This window comes from Caenorhabditis elegans, chromosome I (genome assembly GCF_000002985.6).
Source record: "Caenorhabditis elegans chromosome I".
Taxonomy (NCBI): Eukaryota; Metazoa; Nematoda; class Chromadorea; order Rhabditida; family Rhabditidae; genus Caenorhabditis; species Caenorhabditis elegans.
Window position 1 is genome coordinate 12243377 of NC_003279.8, and position 16178 is coordinate 12259554.

General features: G+C 38.4%; 4 protein-coding genes and 1 pseudogene across 5 annotated transcripts; 3 read left to right on the forward strand and 2 right to left on the reverse strand.

Annotated features, from left to right (window-relative positions):
* Positions 1 to 2079: 2079 nt before the first annotated feature.
* On the forward strand, positions 2080 to 3402 carry nhr-82 (Nuclear receptor domain-containing protein; the record flags this gene model as incomplete). The annotated part of the gene is made up of 6 exons (NM_060689.2): positions 2080 to 2104; positions 2225 to 2368; positions 2414 to 2479; positions 2534 to 2718; positions 2768 to 3199; positions 3247 to 3402. The coding sequence occupies 6 exons, from the start codon at positions 2080 to 2082 to the stop codon at positions 3373 to 3375; spliced, it is 981 nt and encodes a 326-aa protein (NP_493090.1). The 3' UTR covers positions 3376 to 3402.
* A 992-nt stretch (positions 3403 to 4394) lies between these two features.
* Positions 4395 to 6834, forward strand: oac-26 (Acyl_transf_3 domain-containing protein; the record flags this gene model as incomplete). The annotated part of the gene is made up of 9 exons (NM_060690.1): positions 4395 to 4528; positions 4573 to 4837; positions 4889 to 5027; positions 5072 to 5363; positions 5423 to 5589; positions 5634 to 5971; positions 6017 to 6143; positions 6195 to 6517; positions 6571 to 6834. The coding sequence occupies 9 exons, from the start codon at positions 4395 to 4397 to the stop codon at positions 6832 to 6834; spliced, it is 2049 nt and encodes a 682-aa protein (NP_493091.1).
* A 1695-nt stretch (positions 6835 to 8529) lies between these two features.
* On the forward strand, positions 8530 to 10260 carry nhr-265 (Nuclear Hormone Receptor family; the record flags this gene model as incomplete). The annotated part of the gene is made up of 7 exons (NM_060691.2): positions 8530 to 8548; positions 8600 to 8827; positions 8883 to 9103; positions 9445 to 9698; positions 9744 to 9945; positions 10004 to 10078; positions 10131 to 10260. 7 exons carry the CDS (start codon positions 8530 to 8532, stop codon positions 10176 to 10178), a joined length of 1047 nt encoding a protein of 348 aa, NP_493092.1. The 3' UTR covers positions 10179 to 10260.
* Positions 10261 to 11108: 848 nt separating this feature from the next.
* Positions 11109 to 13804, reverse strand: oac-27 (Acyltransferase; the record flags this gene model as incomplete). The annotated part of the gene is made up of 10 exons (NM_060692.4): positions 11109 to 11393; positions 11437 to 11647; positions 11758 to 11878; positions 11928 to 12054; positions 12097 to 12434; positions 12483 to 12649; positions 12862 to 13117; positions 13165 to 13303; positions 13356 to 13620; positions 13683 to 13804. 10 exons carry the CDS (start codon positions 13802 to 13804, stop codon positions 11130 to 11132), a joined length of 2010 nt encoding a protein of 669 aa, NP_493093.1. The 3' UTR covers positions 11109 to 11129.
* Positions 13805 to 15226: 1422 nt separating this feature from the next.
* Positions 15227 to 15427, reverse strand: F41D3.14 (annotated as a pseudogene). Its single transcript has 2 exons — positions 15384 to 15427; positions 15227 to 15332 (listed from the first exon to the last, which is right to left on the reverse strand). Coding segments are annotated over exons 1-2 (150 nt in total).
* Positions 15428 to 16178: the final 751 nt, after the last annotated feature.

Sequence of the window (16178 nt, forward strand, 5' to 3'; positions counted from 1 at the left end):
TGTAACTCGTACAGAAAAGCTAAGAAAAAATTTGGAAAAAAACACTGAATCTAAAAAATTGAAAAATCAGATGAAAAAAATGAATAGCTTATGCTCCATGAGCATGAGCATGAAGATGCTCAGAGTCGAGAATGCACAACTGAAATGAGCTTTGAAGTTATAAATCCTTTTGTGTTTTGTCACAAACCAATTTTGAGCATTTTCAGAAGCTCACTCGTTTGGCCTATGGCCTTCAAATGGATAGTCTCTTGTTAAGAAGTGGAAGGTCAGACTACAAACTAGAATCTGAAAAGATTCTTTGCTTTAAGTTAACTTGTATTGATGACAATGATAAGAACCCCCATCAAATTCCAAATAAACTTTGCATACTATTAGGTCTCCAAATAAGTTCCGGGTCATAACTTTGATCGCTGCGTATCGATTTTTATGAAACTTTGGGAATTTATGTTATCAACCATGATCTTTCACAATATTTTTTGACGACCCAAAGTGCTCTAACTCGAAGCCAATTTTTTTCAGTCATTTTTCTGATCTCGCTTCTTTTCAGCTTTGAATTGAGGTTTGTGTGCGGATTTTGCTTTGTTAAGAATACATTATTAGAAAATGGCAAAAGTTCAAAAAAAAATCCGTCCAAAAAATTTTATTTTGGTTGGTCGTCAAAAAATCTTCAAAAAAATGTTTGTCGAAAATTCTAGATTTTTTCTACAAAAATGATGTGCTTAAGTGTAACCTATTTTTACACATACCAAACATTTGAGTTTGAAATTTGAATCTCAAGAAATATTCAAAAAACTCAAAAATTATCCGAAAAAATTATATTTTCTATTATCATTTTAGTTTAGCAAACTAAACTGATATGCTTTATATGTGTAAAAATAGCTTACACTTGGTTACATCATTTTTGTATGAAAAATCAAGAATTTTCGACAAAAATTTTTTTGAAGATTTTTTGACGACCAGCCAAAAAAAATTTTTTTGGACGGATTTTTTTCCAAACTTTTGTTGTTTTCTGATAATGTATTCTAAACGTAGCAAAATCCGCACACAAACCTCAATTCAAAGCTAAAAAGAAGCGAGATCAGAAAAATGGCTGAAAAAAATTGGCTCCGAGTTAGAGCACTTTGGGTCGTCAAAAAATTTTGTGATCATTGTTAAATGAAAGATCATGGTTGAAAGCATAAATTCCCACAGTTTCATAAAAATCGATACACAGCGAACGATTTTATGATTTTTGACGCGGAACTAAATTTGGAGACCTAATATATGTATCTGTACCAAATTCGGTGCAATTTAGGTGCGAGGTGCTGACATTCACGACATGTCTTTCACCTCATTCCAAGCTTCATGTCGCGCAACGGATCTGCTGCACCGTCTACATGTCTTGTAGAGTGACCCAACAAGTGAGAATGGAGATTTTTTCGGTCAAAATTTACCCAAAACATGCATGGAAAATGTTAATATAGCAGGACAATAACTTTTTCAACAGGAGCATTTGGCACATCTTGGTGTCGGGGCAGAAACGGGTACAACACAAAGTGATTAAAATGATTCTGTGAGAAAGCATCATGAGGGGTACTTTTTAGTTACTAATAATGATAAGGTAACTGAAAATGGTTTTTGGAAAATTGTACGATTTTGTGCTAAAATCTCAGAAATGCCCTAAGATTTTTAGTGCTTTTTATTTATATTGTTGAAGTCATAGATATGAAAATAATGTTCGGAGAATTTCAGACAAGTCTGACAGAAAGTAGTTTTTTTTTGGAAATTTCAGACCAACTTTTTCACATACATTTATTGATGGGATTTTTCTCAAGATCGTCAACTCGTGGGGTTTTATGAACCGTACACATTCCAGCCTTATGAGTGAAATTTACAAACTACACACAACATTTCACACCACACATCTTCTCCGGAGCTTCATATCGCTCCACGGATCTTCTGGACTGTATACGTGTCCCGCGGAATGACCCAAGGGGCGTACAATTCATTTGAAACTGTTGATCGGCTAGATAGAAGACTTGCATAAATAAGTCGGCTGGGCAGTCGTTTCAAATATTGGTCTACCTCTGATTCTACACGATGGAAGCGACTTCACAAAACCGAGGTGAGCTATTTTCCATAGGACCTTTAAATCAAACAATAAGTTTTGGATTTTCTTTTTATTGCTAGCATTAAAAATTTAAATTAAACAAATTAAATAGAAACAATTACAACGTAAATTTAGGCCCATGCCCAGTCTGCAGTAGTATGGACCGAACCCGCCGTCATTTCGGAATCATCGCCTGTACGGCTTGTGCAGCGTTCTTCCGAAGATCCTTTGGACAACAGTACCTGTGCAATGCGGAGAAAAAGTGCATTATCATGCATGGTATGTTAGATATCCTTGGAACATTTAAAATCTTGACTGTTTCAGACCGAAAATTCTTCTGCAGAGCCTGTAGATATTCGAGCTGTGTGAAGGCGGGTATGCGAAGAGATCGTGAGTTTTGAATTTTTAAAATTCATTTTTCATTTTTCCAAATATATATTTCAGTTGTCAGAAAGCAGAAGAACAACCCAAGACATCCAGCTTCCTTAGAAACCCAGCTTCCCCGGAATCTACCAGAAATGCTATCCAAATTCAGCAAAATCTTGAATATTCATCATGACGAACTGCTGAAATACTATGTGGATGGAGTTGAAGATACAATTGCTCAGAAACAAAATGATAACGTAATGGTGAGTACTGTACTAATTATGAAATTGTATTCCTGTATTCCAATTCCAGAATGCTCTTCAAATAAAAAGCATCGTCGAGCTCCACAAGATTTCTGAAATGGAAAACAACGTGGTTTTGGATGACTGTTTGAATTGTCCGGGTGTCGATGTTCTGGAGCAAGATGATGTAGAAGTTTTGCTCAAATATTTCAAATTCGTGAATATCTGGGTGTATTCTGCACTTGCATCTTCTAGCACATGTCTGGAGCAATTTCCAGAGCAAACTGGGGACAATTCCAATCAGCTCTTCGACTTCCTTCACCAAGTCCGATCAACTCTGGGATCATCACTTGTTCGTCTGAACCTCAACATTTTCGAGTATGCAGCTTTCAAGTCATTTTGCATTTGGAATCTGAAGTTCTTCGGGACAAGTACCGCGATGAAGATTGTCGCAGAAGAACATCACATTGGTATCACATGGGCGCTCAGGAAATATTATAAGGTAGTATTCTAGTTACTTCTGCAATCATATAATAGTGGAACTTTCAGGAATCCACCAATATGACCGAAGTGGAAATTGCGGCTCGAATTGGTGATATCACTTTACAACTGCTCACTGTATCGGATATATTTCACGACATGATTAAACTCTATCACCAAGTCGGAATTTCATTTTGATTTGTTTAATTTCTGGTAATAATGTGTAAAGAAACAGTTACATTATCAATTAAATTAATAATTTAATTAAATAAAGCAATTTAATCACGTAAATTTAATGTTGATTACAATGTTAAAAGTTGGTGTAAATTCATTCAGAAAATCCGGAGACATTAATCGGGGAGCATATTAAACCTAATTCAAAATCATAACTCTGAAAAAAATCTAACAAAATAAAGCAAAAGTCTTCGTGTTGTTCTGCTGTCGTCTCGTTTCTCAAATGCGGTGGTTATCTGTTCTCAGTATTGTCCAAAAATAAAAAAAAACTTGTAAGAAAGGGCATTGATTTTTACAATTAACTGCTCAGGGCCCGATAAAAAAAGCCAGTATAAGTTCCAGGTAAATCTTTAAAAAATTCTGAGCACCCATAGTGTCTCAGCTTGAAGTCACATTTTTCAGGCTCCTGCCCGATTTCGTTTTTTAAAGCTTTGTTCTGAAAGTCACTGAGAAGATTTTTTCTAGCATAGAGTATAAGAAAACAGTGGAACCTGAGAAAAATTGTGGTTAGGAAATCTTTTACAATAAGTCAAACATTTAAGTTTAGTGTTTCAAGCTCAAATTTTGTTGAAAAAATTCTTGGATTTTCTCAGTTGTTTTGAACATACTTCAATTTGTTAAATTTGAATTTAATTTAAATTAATTGCAAAAAATGTTCCGGAACAATATTCTAAAATAAAAAGCCTGAAAAAATGACTACGAGTCAGAAAACTTCCAATGGTCAGAAAAATTTACACTACCGTCAAGTTAGTGACCATTGTTAAAAAACTTTATCTCCTCCCTAAAAATGCATTCTTAATCGTGCAAATCTTTCCATGAAAATTCAGAAACAGGATTTCGAATAAAATCAAATTCAACATTCATTTCAAAACGGTGGGCGTTTGTAGATTTTTGTTGCTATCGGACTCTACATCTCTCCTCTCGATTTTTCCCTTTTCCAGAAGAAATCTTAAATCCGAAATCTGGCATTTTCACATGCAATAATGAATTCCATGAATCGACAAGAACCGTCAAAGCGGCTGGACTTGCAGGGAATCCGGGGTCTTGCCATCCTTGCGGTCCTTGGCTTTCATTTTTTCCCGGGTGCTTTTCCGAATGGATATCTTGGAGTTGATCAGTAAGTTCATTCGTTATCTATTATTATTAGTATCCCTGTTCCAGATTCTTTGTCCTATCCGGATTCCTGATGTGCATGCTGTTGAAGCGAGCTGAAAATGAGCCAGCTTTCACTCTAATCGGGAATTTTTATTATAAGCGGTTAAAGCGAATTCTCCCTCTTTACTTGTTAGTTATCCTAGTTGGGATGATCTGTCTTTACACGTTCTTCCCAGACATTTCCATTGAGACAAACCAAAAATCTGCGACACGAGCCCTGTTTTTCGTATCAAATAGACCATCTTCACTGCAGGATGATTATTTTTCTATGGTAAAAATCATGGAATATGAAGAAAAACCCATCTAAATCTCAATAATTTAGCTCTCCATGGCAATCGACATATTTACTCATACATGGTCCCTATCCGTTGAAGTTCAGTTCTATATCCTTGTGCCTTTTATGTTCCTGATTGTAACACGATTACCAGCACGGTTTCACATTGCGTCTTTTGCTATAATAGGTAGGAATTATCAACAACTGAATCTTTTCAGTAACATATTCCAGGCATAACTTCCTTGCTCCACTTTAATTTCTCCCCTGCTCCCATTGCATTTAATAGTGTTTTTGCGAGAGTTTGGCAGTTTATAATAGGAATGCTGGTTTACCTCAAGGGATGCTCGATGTTAAAGCGTGATTATACGATTCTATCAGACAAAGAAGAAGATTGCAAATTTAGCAAAGAACTTGCCAAAAGTCACTCATATTTCAACAATGTACAAGCATCAAGCTATTCATCACTTGCTGTGCTAATAATTTTAACATTCCTCCCATTTACATTAAGTTCTTCTATAATCAGGTGCACCGCTTTTGAGCAAACTAGCCACGTGTTTAACAATAAATATTCAAAATTTTCAGACCCCTAGTTACTATTGGAACAGGTTGCCTAATGCTCACATCTGAGGGTAATCCAATATTGTCAAATAAAATTCTATCATATATTGGTGATATCTCATATTCGCTGTATCTGATTCACTGGCCTATTTATGCGTACTGGAAGCTCACCTGCAAGGGTGATAGTATTTGTAAGGGATTTTACTGATAATTTTTTAAAACTCTAGACTTCCAGTATTGATCTGTGCCCTGATCTCATCTATTGTTCTCGCTATCTTTACATTCGAGACTTTCGAGAAGTGGTATCTGAAAATCTCGAATTCAAGCTTGATTATACTAGTGACACTGCTATTTGTCTCCAACGGTGGTTTAATCAAGAAAAATCAAATATCCAATGAGATCTACATGTATCAGCGCAACATCACAAGCCTTGACGATATAACCAGTAACATGACAGTGGACGATGCTATCCGGCTGAACTATCAATGGAATGTTGATGATGGGCCCAACTTGTTCGTGTCTTACTGCGTCTATGAGAGCGACACAGGACCCTTTGGATGGTGCAATCATACGGTAAATTTTTCTGGTATTGGATTAGATTAACTATGACGTTTTCAGGGTCTAAGCCCATCTGGGAAATACAAAATCGCAGTGTTCGGCAACAGTTGGGCGGCTAATCATGGAGAGATGATTCATCAAGAGTGTGGTCATAAGGCGAAGATTATCATTCAAGGATCTGCAAATGGTACATTTGCCAGAATTATATGTAGAATTACAAAGTTTAGTGGATTTTCAGCATGTGACCCGCTGTACTTTTCACCGGACAGTGTACCTTGTCGCAAGAATTTCACAGATTTTGAAGAACGTGTGCGGCTGGAGAAGCCAGATTTCGCATTCATGCTCACCAGGTACTTGGCAATCGGGGAGCTCCGTCCTCCGAACGTGACAACACTCGAGCAAGATTCTGTGTACCAAGTGATGAAGCAACAAATTCTAAAACTATCTGAAAATGTGAAATACAAAATCTACATTATGAATGCATTTCCCAGAATCGATCAGCCGTCAGTTGAGATGATAGCGAAATGGCTGAAAAATGGAACAAGCCCGGAGGAAGTTGATGTAAGATTTTTAAAGTTGATCTCAAATATCTCTAACCATTAGTGCCATTTCAGAAACGACTGTTCAACTCGAAAGACGCGGTAATCGAGCAGCAAAGTTACGAGCTAACAAGAGAAAGATATGCACAACTGGAAAAAGATTGTGGTGGAAAGTGTATACTTGTGGACTATAAGCCAACATTTTTCAACCCACAATCAGGATTCTACCGGATGTTTGATGATCGAGGCTTTTCATATTACACGTCAGGCTTACATTTGACACCGCATGGCGTTGAACTTGTTAGGCCGATTTGGAGAAATATTTGTGATTCGTTATGATTGATTGGTCAGAATAAATATTGGAAAATTTTACAAATCTATTTAATTCCAACTTTTTGCGATAATGTTTTTTTTGATAGTTTTTTTACCGGCTGATAAACTCATCTGACCGTCGATGCAAACTGTCATGCAATGCTTATCCCGACAATAATCGAGTTCGACCCTATTGGAGGCGATTTCGGTGCGAGGTGCGGACAAATAGTATCTTATTTTCAAATCAGGCCTGTCTCGTGGCGTTGTGGTTTGGAGGCATATGCTGAAACGGGTTTGGTTGGTTACATGAGTATTGAGGAACTATGGTAAAAGGTAAAGGTAAAGGTTGTCCGTTTGGTTCAAGGGTGAGCCTAAGCCTCCTGCGGACAAGAGATTTATCAGGGTTGCTGGTGGCGTTTATATCTCTTCTAGTCTGAATCCGGGACTAGCGGTATGGCCGATTTACCTTTCGTGAACCAAATTCACTACCCACTTTCCGAGCCGGCTGGGTGAACCTTTGGGGTGAGGTGGGATTGAACTTGCGACCTCTTGGGTGACAGTGCTACACCACTACCACTAGCCACCCGTGCCCCGTTGCGTACATGAGTATTGAGGAACAATGGTGACATTGGGGAATGCTCAGAATCTACACTGAGATCCGCATTTAGTTTTAGACGGACTGTTGTGGTTTGATTAAAGGTATCAGTCAACTTGAATCAAAGATACGCTGCAATTCGAATTTTTGGCAAATTTCCAACTTGGAAAATTGTATAGTTTTGACGTACATGAATCGTTCTATGACTATTCCGACAGTCAGTTTCTTGAAAAAAAAACCAAACAATTCAAGAGATTTGAGCTGGAAAGTTGAAAACTGTTCCACTAAAAAATGTACACGCTCTAAAATCTCTGATTTGAATTCTTTTATATTTCTATAGCTCCATAAAAAAGAAAGGTCATCCACACTAATTTATTTTGTTAAGTTCTAAATTTTCTAAATCTATGTGTATCTGTACCGAATTCGGTGCAATTTAGGTGCGAGGTGCTGACAAATAGAAATTCGCCCCACCGCACTGTATCTTATTTTCGGATCGGGTCCTTGTGTTTTGGAGGTGAATGGTTGGAGGTTTAGAAGCAAATGTTGAAGCCAATGTTGGCGTGGGTTAGTTGCACGAGTTTCGATGAACTCGGACTTTATCGGAGAAGGCTCTGAACGTCATCTGCTCTAAGTGATGAGCCAAAGAATGACTAAAACGATCATTCCCTAGCTAGAAGCAGGTCTGAAGGTACCACCGGACTTCTTGTCTAAACTTATTTAATATGAAAGCCCGTGCCAAGAAACGGTAGAGTATGAGTTTTTAGCAGCAAAAGGTAGGAACTGTGCTCTCGGTGAGCATTCACAGATGCTCAGCCCTGGGAAAGAGTATTGTAGTGGAGCATACTATTAGCTATCAAAATTTAGACGCTTTTTCAAGCTTCTAGTCAGAAACTATTTCCACCCACGCGCGTCAATTTCAATGCTCACATATTTCTATAGCTGAGCCAAAAAAGGACACCCGTATTGTATGAATGTACATTGAATCCAAATTTGGAAAATCTATCCTCATTCGCACTCCCTTTTGTAGATTTAATCTCGAATCGCAAAATCTCTAACTAGGCATCAAAGGCAGAAATAGGTCATTTTGCTGTCTGGCTACTTACGATTCATTCTCAAGACTGACCATGATGCAAGTTACCGCCGAATGTAAGTTTTAATTTTTCTAGAAAAATATAAAATGAGCACCTAAATTTCCAGTTACTCACTGCCCAGTGTGCAGCTTACCCTGCAGCATGAGGTACTCGCATTTTGGCGGGATCTGCTGCCCAGCATGTGCCTCATTCTTCCGCCGGACCGTATCCCTGAACATCAGATATTTGTGCAAGAAGCAGAACAATTGCTCGGGCATCTCCAAAAAATACCATATTGTGTGCAGAGCCTGCAGGTATGAGAAATGCATTAAGAAGGCTGGCATGAAGAGGAGTTGTAAGTTTTACAAAATTTTCGAGAGGCAACTTAAAGTCATATTTCTAAATTTCAGTGGTGCAGCACAAGCAAAGCGACAAGAACGTGCCAAAGTACATCTTGCTCAATGAAGACAGGGATGTCGAGTTTGTCAGAGGGTTCACAACAAGCTCACCAGTGCTGAAGGCTTCACCCGTGGCATCTGAGGATTTCAGCAAGATTCTGAACATTGGCAGTAGAGACTTGCTCAGTTACTACGTGAAGCAAGTAGAAAGCGTTGAGAAACAGAGATTCAAGGTGGGTCTTGGCGGGATTTTTGAGTAGGGTTACTATAGGGGTAGAGAAGTTTAGCTGCACTTTGAAGCGGGTGATTTTTTTTACCTGGAACTATTTTGTTGCCGGAAAATAGCTAGAAACAAGGTATGATACAATTCTGGAAGCTCTTTGAAATTTTTCCAAAAGCTCACCTCCAAGATTCCAAGATCCAAGATTCATAGATCTATGATCCATAGAGCCAATCACCACAGAAATCTACTTTTAGAACAATTTTTTGAATTCCTGTGTAAAAGTATACAAATGTACTGAAAAATGCCTTTGTAACTGTGCAAAATTAAACAGTAACCTCTAAAATTTTCCAGAACGCACTCCAAATACAATCTGTAAATGAGCTAGTGACCTTGCAAAGAACTTCCACCGACTCCTGCCTTCACTGCCCTGGTGTTGATATCCTTGATCGAGAAAGTGCGCAGGCCCTCAGAAAACACTTTCAGTTTGCGGATGTTTGGCTGGACTCCGCTTGGGAGTTTTCAAAGTCTCCAGAACTCTTGTTTGCACTTGGAAGAAGCAACTTGAATAATTTGAACAGCTTGAACAACATGAACAACACCAACCAGTAAGTTTTCAAGTTTTCCTTCACATTCAAAATTCCTGATTTCAGAGAGCTATCCGAATTCATCTCCCTAGTCAAGTCAACACTAGTCTCCCCACTCTCTCGCCTACGCCTAGACATCACTGAATTCGCAGCCTTCAAAGCTATTGCCACCTGGAAGTTGATCTACCACGAGACGAGCACAGCGATGAAAATTATTGCCCAGGAGCAGTACGAAGGTGTTACTTTCGCTCTTAGAAGGATTTACAAGGTTATAATTTTTATAATTGAAGATAAGTAATTGTTTGTAATTATAGTTGAATTTTCAGACTTCAAGATCCATAGACGACATTGAAATTGCGGTTCGAATCGGAGATCTGACGTTGCTGGTCTCCGCGATTTCTGTAAGCTCGTGCTAAAGACTGTGTGTGAAAAATAAAGAAATTAAATTTCCAGGAAATCTACAAAGAAATGGTTCGTCTCTACCGACAAATGGGAGTCTGAAAGCTGGAAGATGTAAATATTTAACTTAATTTGGAATTTTTATTACCCATAAATAATAATGAATCTCTGATTTTTAAAAATTTTTCTATGTATTCTGATGTTTCGATTGCTGTAATGAAGCTAGAAAAGTCCTGCAAGATTTCCCCGGCTCGGAGCAAGATTTCCCCGGCTCGGACTGGAACACAATGAAACTGATGCCAGCATATCTGAAAGTTTGCCCATATTTAAAGTGTAGTACCGTAGAAGATAACTCCCGGCTTAAAATTTGGGCCCTGATTTCGTAGATGTAGATATTTTAGACGATTCCAGCATCTGTGAATCAGGAAATACAGATCTCAAAACACACGCACAATATGAAGAAGCAAATTCTTTTGATTTAAAACGGATTGCTATCGGACGGCAAGAAGAAGCTGGAGGTAGATAGTCATCTGGAAATTTTTTTGACGTCGGAAAAAAATGTGAACGTGTCGAAGAATTTTCTACTAACCAAAGCGGTTATTGGGGCATGTATTCCACACCAAAAATTGATTGCATGTCTCTATATTGTAGATTCTAGATTCGATTCTGGCTCCACTTTTTAGTAGGAATAATAGGAGAGCACTTCCTCCTGCAGGCACCCCAAAGGTTCCAAGCTTGCAACTTGGAGGACTCTATGTACATAATTCGAAAGAGAAATTTTCAGAACTCTACAAAAATTTAGTTGTGCAAAAGCATAAACTGTTTGAAAATTGACACTGACATCGCATTCGGCAAGCCAAAAAACCTCAAAAATTTCAAAAATCTCAAGGGGACCCATTGCAGTTGACCGTGCTCTTTTGCTTTCAATTTTTGAGCTATCATACTGAAGTTGTAGGTACAGAAGGTTTTTGCTATGCTGTAGCCTATTCCAATTTCAAGTTTCCATAATTTTTTTTGAAAATTTTCTATAAGAGTTATCTTTATTCGATTTAATCACAACGAATTACAAATATCTCTCCAAATCGGCCTAACAAATTCAATGCCATGCGGTGAAAAATGCAGACCCATGGTGTAATACGAAAACCCTCGATCATCAAACATCCTGTAGAGCCCAGTGTGTGGATTGAAGAATTTCGGCTTATAGTCCACAAGCACGCACTTCCCGTTGCAATCCTTCTCCAGTTGACCGTACCTTTCCCGCATCAGCTCGTAGCGGGTCTGTTCAATTTCTGCATACTTCCACGTGAATAGGCGTTTCTAAAAATAATAGCTTATCTGGTTATTACTATCTGAGCTTTACATCAACTTCCTCCGGGCTTGTTCCATTTTTCAGCCACTTTGCAATTTTCACCACTGCTGACTGATCAATTCTTGGGAAGGCGTTAACAATGTAGATTTTATGTTTTACATTTGAGACAAACTTCAACATTTGCTGCTTCATAACTTGGTATACGGTATCTTCCTCGAAGGTTGTTACATTTGGAGGACGCAGCTCGCCAATCGCCAGGTGCCTGACAACAATTTATTTTAGTATCTACAGTAATCCTATAGAGCCCCTACCGCAAACTATGGATATCCTCCTCAGAATGCAATGCTACTAGGAAAGTCTATTCAGCCTTACCTTGTAAGCATGAATCCATAATCCGGTTGTTCCAGACGTACACGCTCTTCAAAATTTGAGAAGTTCTTTCGGCAAAGGTCCTCGGCGTGGGCGGCTCTTGTGAAGTACAACGGGTCACATGCTGAACACTGACTACTACTATATTTTTTAGGTCTTAACCAATTCTATACCATTTGCAGAGCCTTGAATAAGAATCTTGGCTTTATGACCGCACTCTTGATAAAGCATCGCCGCATGATTAGCCACCCAACTGTTGCCGAACATCACGATTTTATACTTTCCAGACGGGTTCAGACCCTAAAATTAACAGTCAGCAAACCAATAATCAATGTGATTTACCGTATGATTGCACCATCCAAATGGCCCTGCTCCGCTTTCATAGGCACAGCTGGACACGATCAAGTTCGCCCCGTCATCGATATTCCATTGATAGTTGAGACGGATCGCGTCGTCTACCGTCATGTTACTGGTGACACTGTCGAGGGTCTTGATGTTATGGCGATACATGTAGATTTGATTTGAGATCTCGATTTTCTCGATAGCGAGCCCACTTGACGCAAAAAGCAGTGCAACTAGTATGGACAAGTTTGGATTGGAGAGTTTTAGGTACCACTTCTCGAAAGTCTCGAAAAAAACGATCGCGAGAACGATAGATGAGATCAGTGCACAGATTAATACTGGAATAAAAGAGTTTTGAACATTAGCATTAAAATAAAACTACTCACAAGAACTATCCCCGTTGCAAGTGAGCTTCCAGTACGCATAAATAGGCCAGTGGATCAGGTAGAGAGAATATGAGATATCACCGAGATATGTTAGAATCTTATTCGACAACATCGGATTACCCTCACATGTTAGCATTAAGCAGCCTGTTCCAATAGTGACTAGTGGTCTGAAAATAACTTTGCAATCAGGGCCAGCTTCTAGTGCAAGCTTGGCCCAAAACATATAAACATGGTTCAGAAGTTTGGACCCAAACTTGATTTGTTGAGCCAAAATTTGGCTAATTTTGGGCGAACTTTTGTCCCAGTTTATCCAAAACGTTTCCAACTTTTGAACCAAGTTAATTTTTTTAAGCCAATACGCAAGTGCCGAGGTCTGTACCTGATAATTGAAGCATCAAGTGGGATTGGAAAAAATGCCATGATTGTCAGTGCTGCTAAGAAAATATAGCTCTTATAGCTCTCCTGGAGCTTGCACTTCTCTTCCTGGTCCGTAAGAATTTTATAGTGCCGCTTCAGCTTTGAGCATCCAATATTGTAAATTAGCATTCCTATTATAAACTGCCAAATTCTTGCCAGCACACTATTAAATGCCACTGGCGCAGGCGAGAAATGGAAGAATAGGTAGGACGCAAGGCCTGAAAAAAAAAATAGAATTAAATAGTATCGCTGAAGGGATTCTTACCAATAATTGTATAATAAGGATTGTGAAGTTTTGCTGGTAGCTTAGTTCCAATTAGATACATAGACGGGACTAGTACATAAAACTGAACTTCAACTGACAGGGACCATGTATGAGTGAAAATGTCCATTGCCATGGAGAGCTGAATTATTGAGATTGAGATGGGCTTTTCTTAATATTTCATGAAAACTCACCATAGAAAAATAATCATCCTCCAATGTCGATGCCCTATTAGATATGAAAAACAGAGCTCTTGTTGCAGATTTCTGGTTGGAATCAATGGAAATATCCGGGAAGAAGCTATAGAGCCCGATCATGCCAGCCAAAATGACCAGGAAGTATAGTGGAAGGATTCTTTTTAACCGCTTGTAGTGAAAAGTTCTGATAAGACTGAAAGCCGGCTCATTTTCGGATCGTCTGAGCAGCATGCACATCAGGAATCCGGATAGGACAAAGAATCTGGAACAGGAAATGAAGATATGATTGAAGAAGATACTCATAACTTTTAAATAATAACTTACTGATCAACGCCGAGATAACCATTCGGAAAAGCTCCTGGGTAGAAATGGAAGCCAAGAACTGCAAGAATCGCAAGACCTCGGATCCCTTGCAGGTCCAGCCGCTTTGCAGGTTGGCTTGTCATGGTAGCTTCAGCTTCCTCTGCTCGTCAGCGTAAGATTTGAAACCCAGATTTCTATGCCGATAAGGACAAAAAGCTTCAAACGCCCACACGTTTTGAATTTAGATTTTAGTCGAATCCTGTTCTTCTCCTGTCGAACAATAGGCTTCTGCTTTTTTTTGAGATTCCAGAAATAGGTCATCGTCTTTGGTTTGGCGCACGGGATGTAAACCTTAATTCTTGCAGTGGAACTCAATTTTAGTCTCAATTTTGAAGGTTTTCTCCAATATTAGGCTGTACTAATTCTGTGTCTTTTGATTCTTCACAGAGAAAGAGCACTAGTTCTCAGAAAATTTGAACAATTTAGGACAAATGACGGGGAACGACCTAGTTATCTCCGTGTATGCCTTCTGAAATGAGGCTTTTAGATTAAATCTGCGTGGCGGAGTGCAGAACAGAGATGTTTTGGATTTAGTTTGACAGGGAAAGAAAATAAAGATTTTGGGGACCAACAAATTTGGGCAACTTTTAAAAAAAATTTATCGTCCCTAAACTATTGTAGTTAATGTTAGCAGGGAATGGCTCACCGACACTTATGTATTAGGTTGGACCGGAAGTCTTTATAACTGGGTTTGCTTTTCCACCGCTCGCCGCAGTTGCACTTTGATATTCCCTCCTCGCTAGTGAATAGCAACAAGAGTAGGAACTTCATTGTAAGCAACTCCTCATTCCCTTCCCTCCGGCCTGAAGTTAGTTAACCAACGATGTATGCCCCTAGTGCGATCCACATCCGACATGGTTTGATGTACCTCTTTCTCTCTCATACCACGATGAAGGATTCGGATAGTTTCCTCAAGAATGTTTATCATTCACATGTCCCCTACTATTATATCATACGCAATTGGTTAAAATGGTTTGATAAATTCAGGAGAAACCAATGTATAAGATGTTAAAATTATTCGGGGTCATATCAATGCACCATGCCAAAAAATATATCCAAAACTCCGATGCACCGTGTCCAAAAGTATATATAAAATTGCGATGCACCATGTTAAAAAATATATCCAAAAATATGATGCTCCATGTTTAAAAATACGATGCACCATGTCAAAAAGTATATCTTGAAGTATGATGCACCATGTCTAAAAATATATTATGAAGACTACTGTAGAATTACCGTAATTGGAAACTTGCAAACTTTGTGCTTTGCCCTACCCGATACCATCTTTAGACTCAGTGTCTAGAAGTACCTGCCGCAGAAGATCCGACACTAGAGATAGTTTTGTACTGGAAAATATGTATGTACTTCCTTGTTTCAAATGGGATGACAAATGGCTTTCCCCTTGAATCACTCGTAATAAATGAGTTAATTAAATAAGAGTCTTTTGTTAGTTCCTATCAGTACCTCATGGGCCGGAAACCACTCCGAAACAAAAGGGGCTTTTGTTATTCACCAGTTATAAATAATCCCTGAGTCTTATCGTAAACCCAACTAGTGACATTATCCATTTCAGCTTTGCACAGGTTACCGGTACTATGACACACATTTGGTCTGGAAAAAAAAGAAATTTAATGAAGTTCCTCGTAGTTCAAAAAAAGTTACGTTGCTTTTGCTATGCAATTGTTCATGGTTAGAATGGGTTTCATTGTGGTTTCTTTGTGGTTTCAGGTCCAGTCGTAATCGAATAAAATACAATTATTTCTGCAAGTTTTATATTATAATTTCATTTTATATTTTCATATTATATGTTCAACTCTCCACCATTTTTTTCGTCCCAAAGCTACTCCACCTTTAACTGATCAGCATTGGGATGAAAAAATTCGCAAAAAAAATTTCCCGTGGTGGAGAGTTGAACTCTAGGTCATTTCTGAAAAAATTATCGGCAGTCTAAAAGTCTATCTTTGAATGACATAGGTTTCATTCGGAAGTCGACTTGTGAGCTGAAATATTTTCCTTGTAAGAAAATGAATTAAACAAGTTCTCCACGTGACAAAAATAACCATTTTTCAACTATTTTTTCGTTAAAAATATCGATTTATCTGATTAAAAAAACAATTACTAGGCACAGAATAGGCGACTAGGCAAATAGGCAGGCATGAAGTAGGCGCGTAGGCCCTTAGGTAGGCACAGAATAGGCATTCAGGTAAGCATCCTAGGGAGGTAGACATGTGGTAGGCACATAAACGTACCGGTATTGCCTATGCTTATAGGCAAAAATAGGCAATTAAGCAAACAGGCAGACATGAAGTAGGAAAGTCCAAAAACAAATTTATCTTGATTTTAGCGTTTCCAACAGAAAATAAATCAAAATGAGGACCAGTAATTTAAAAAAAAAAGAATTAACCACGTGTTTTACGTAAAAAACTTTTTTTTTTCAGCGTTTTTTGATTAAAATAT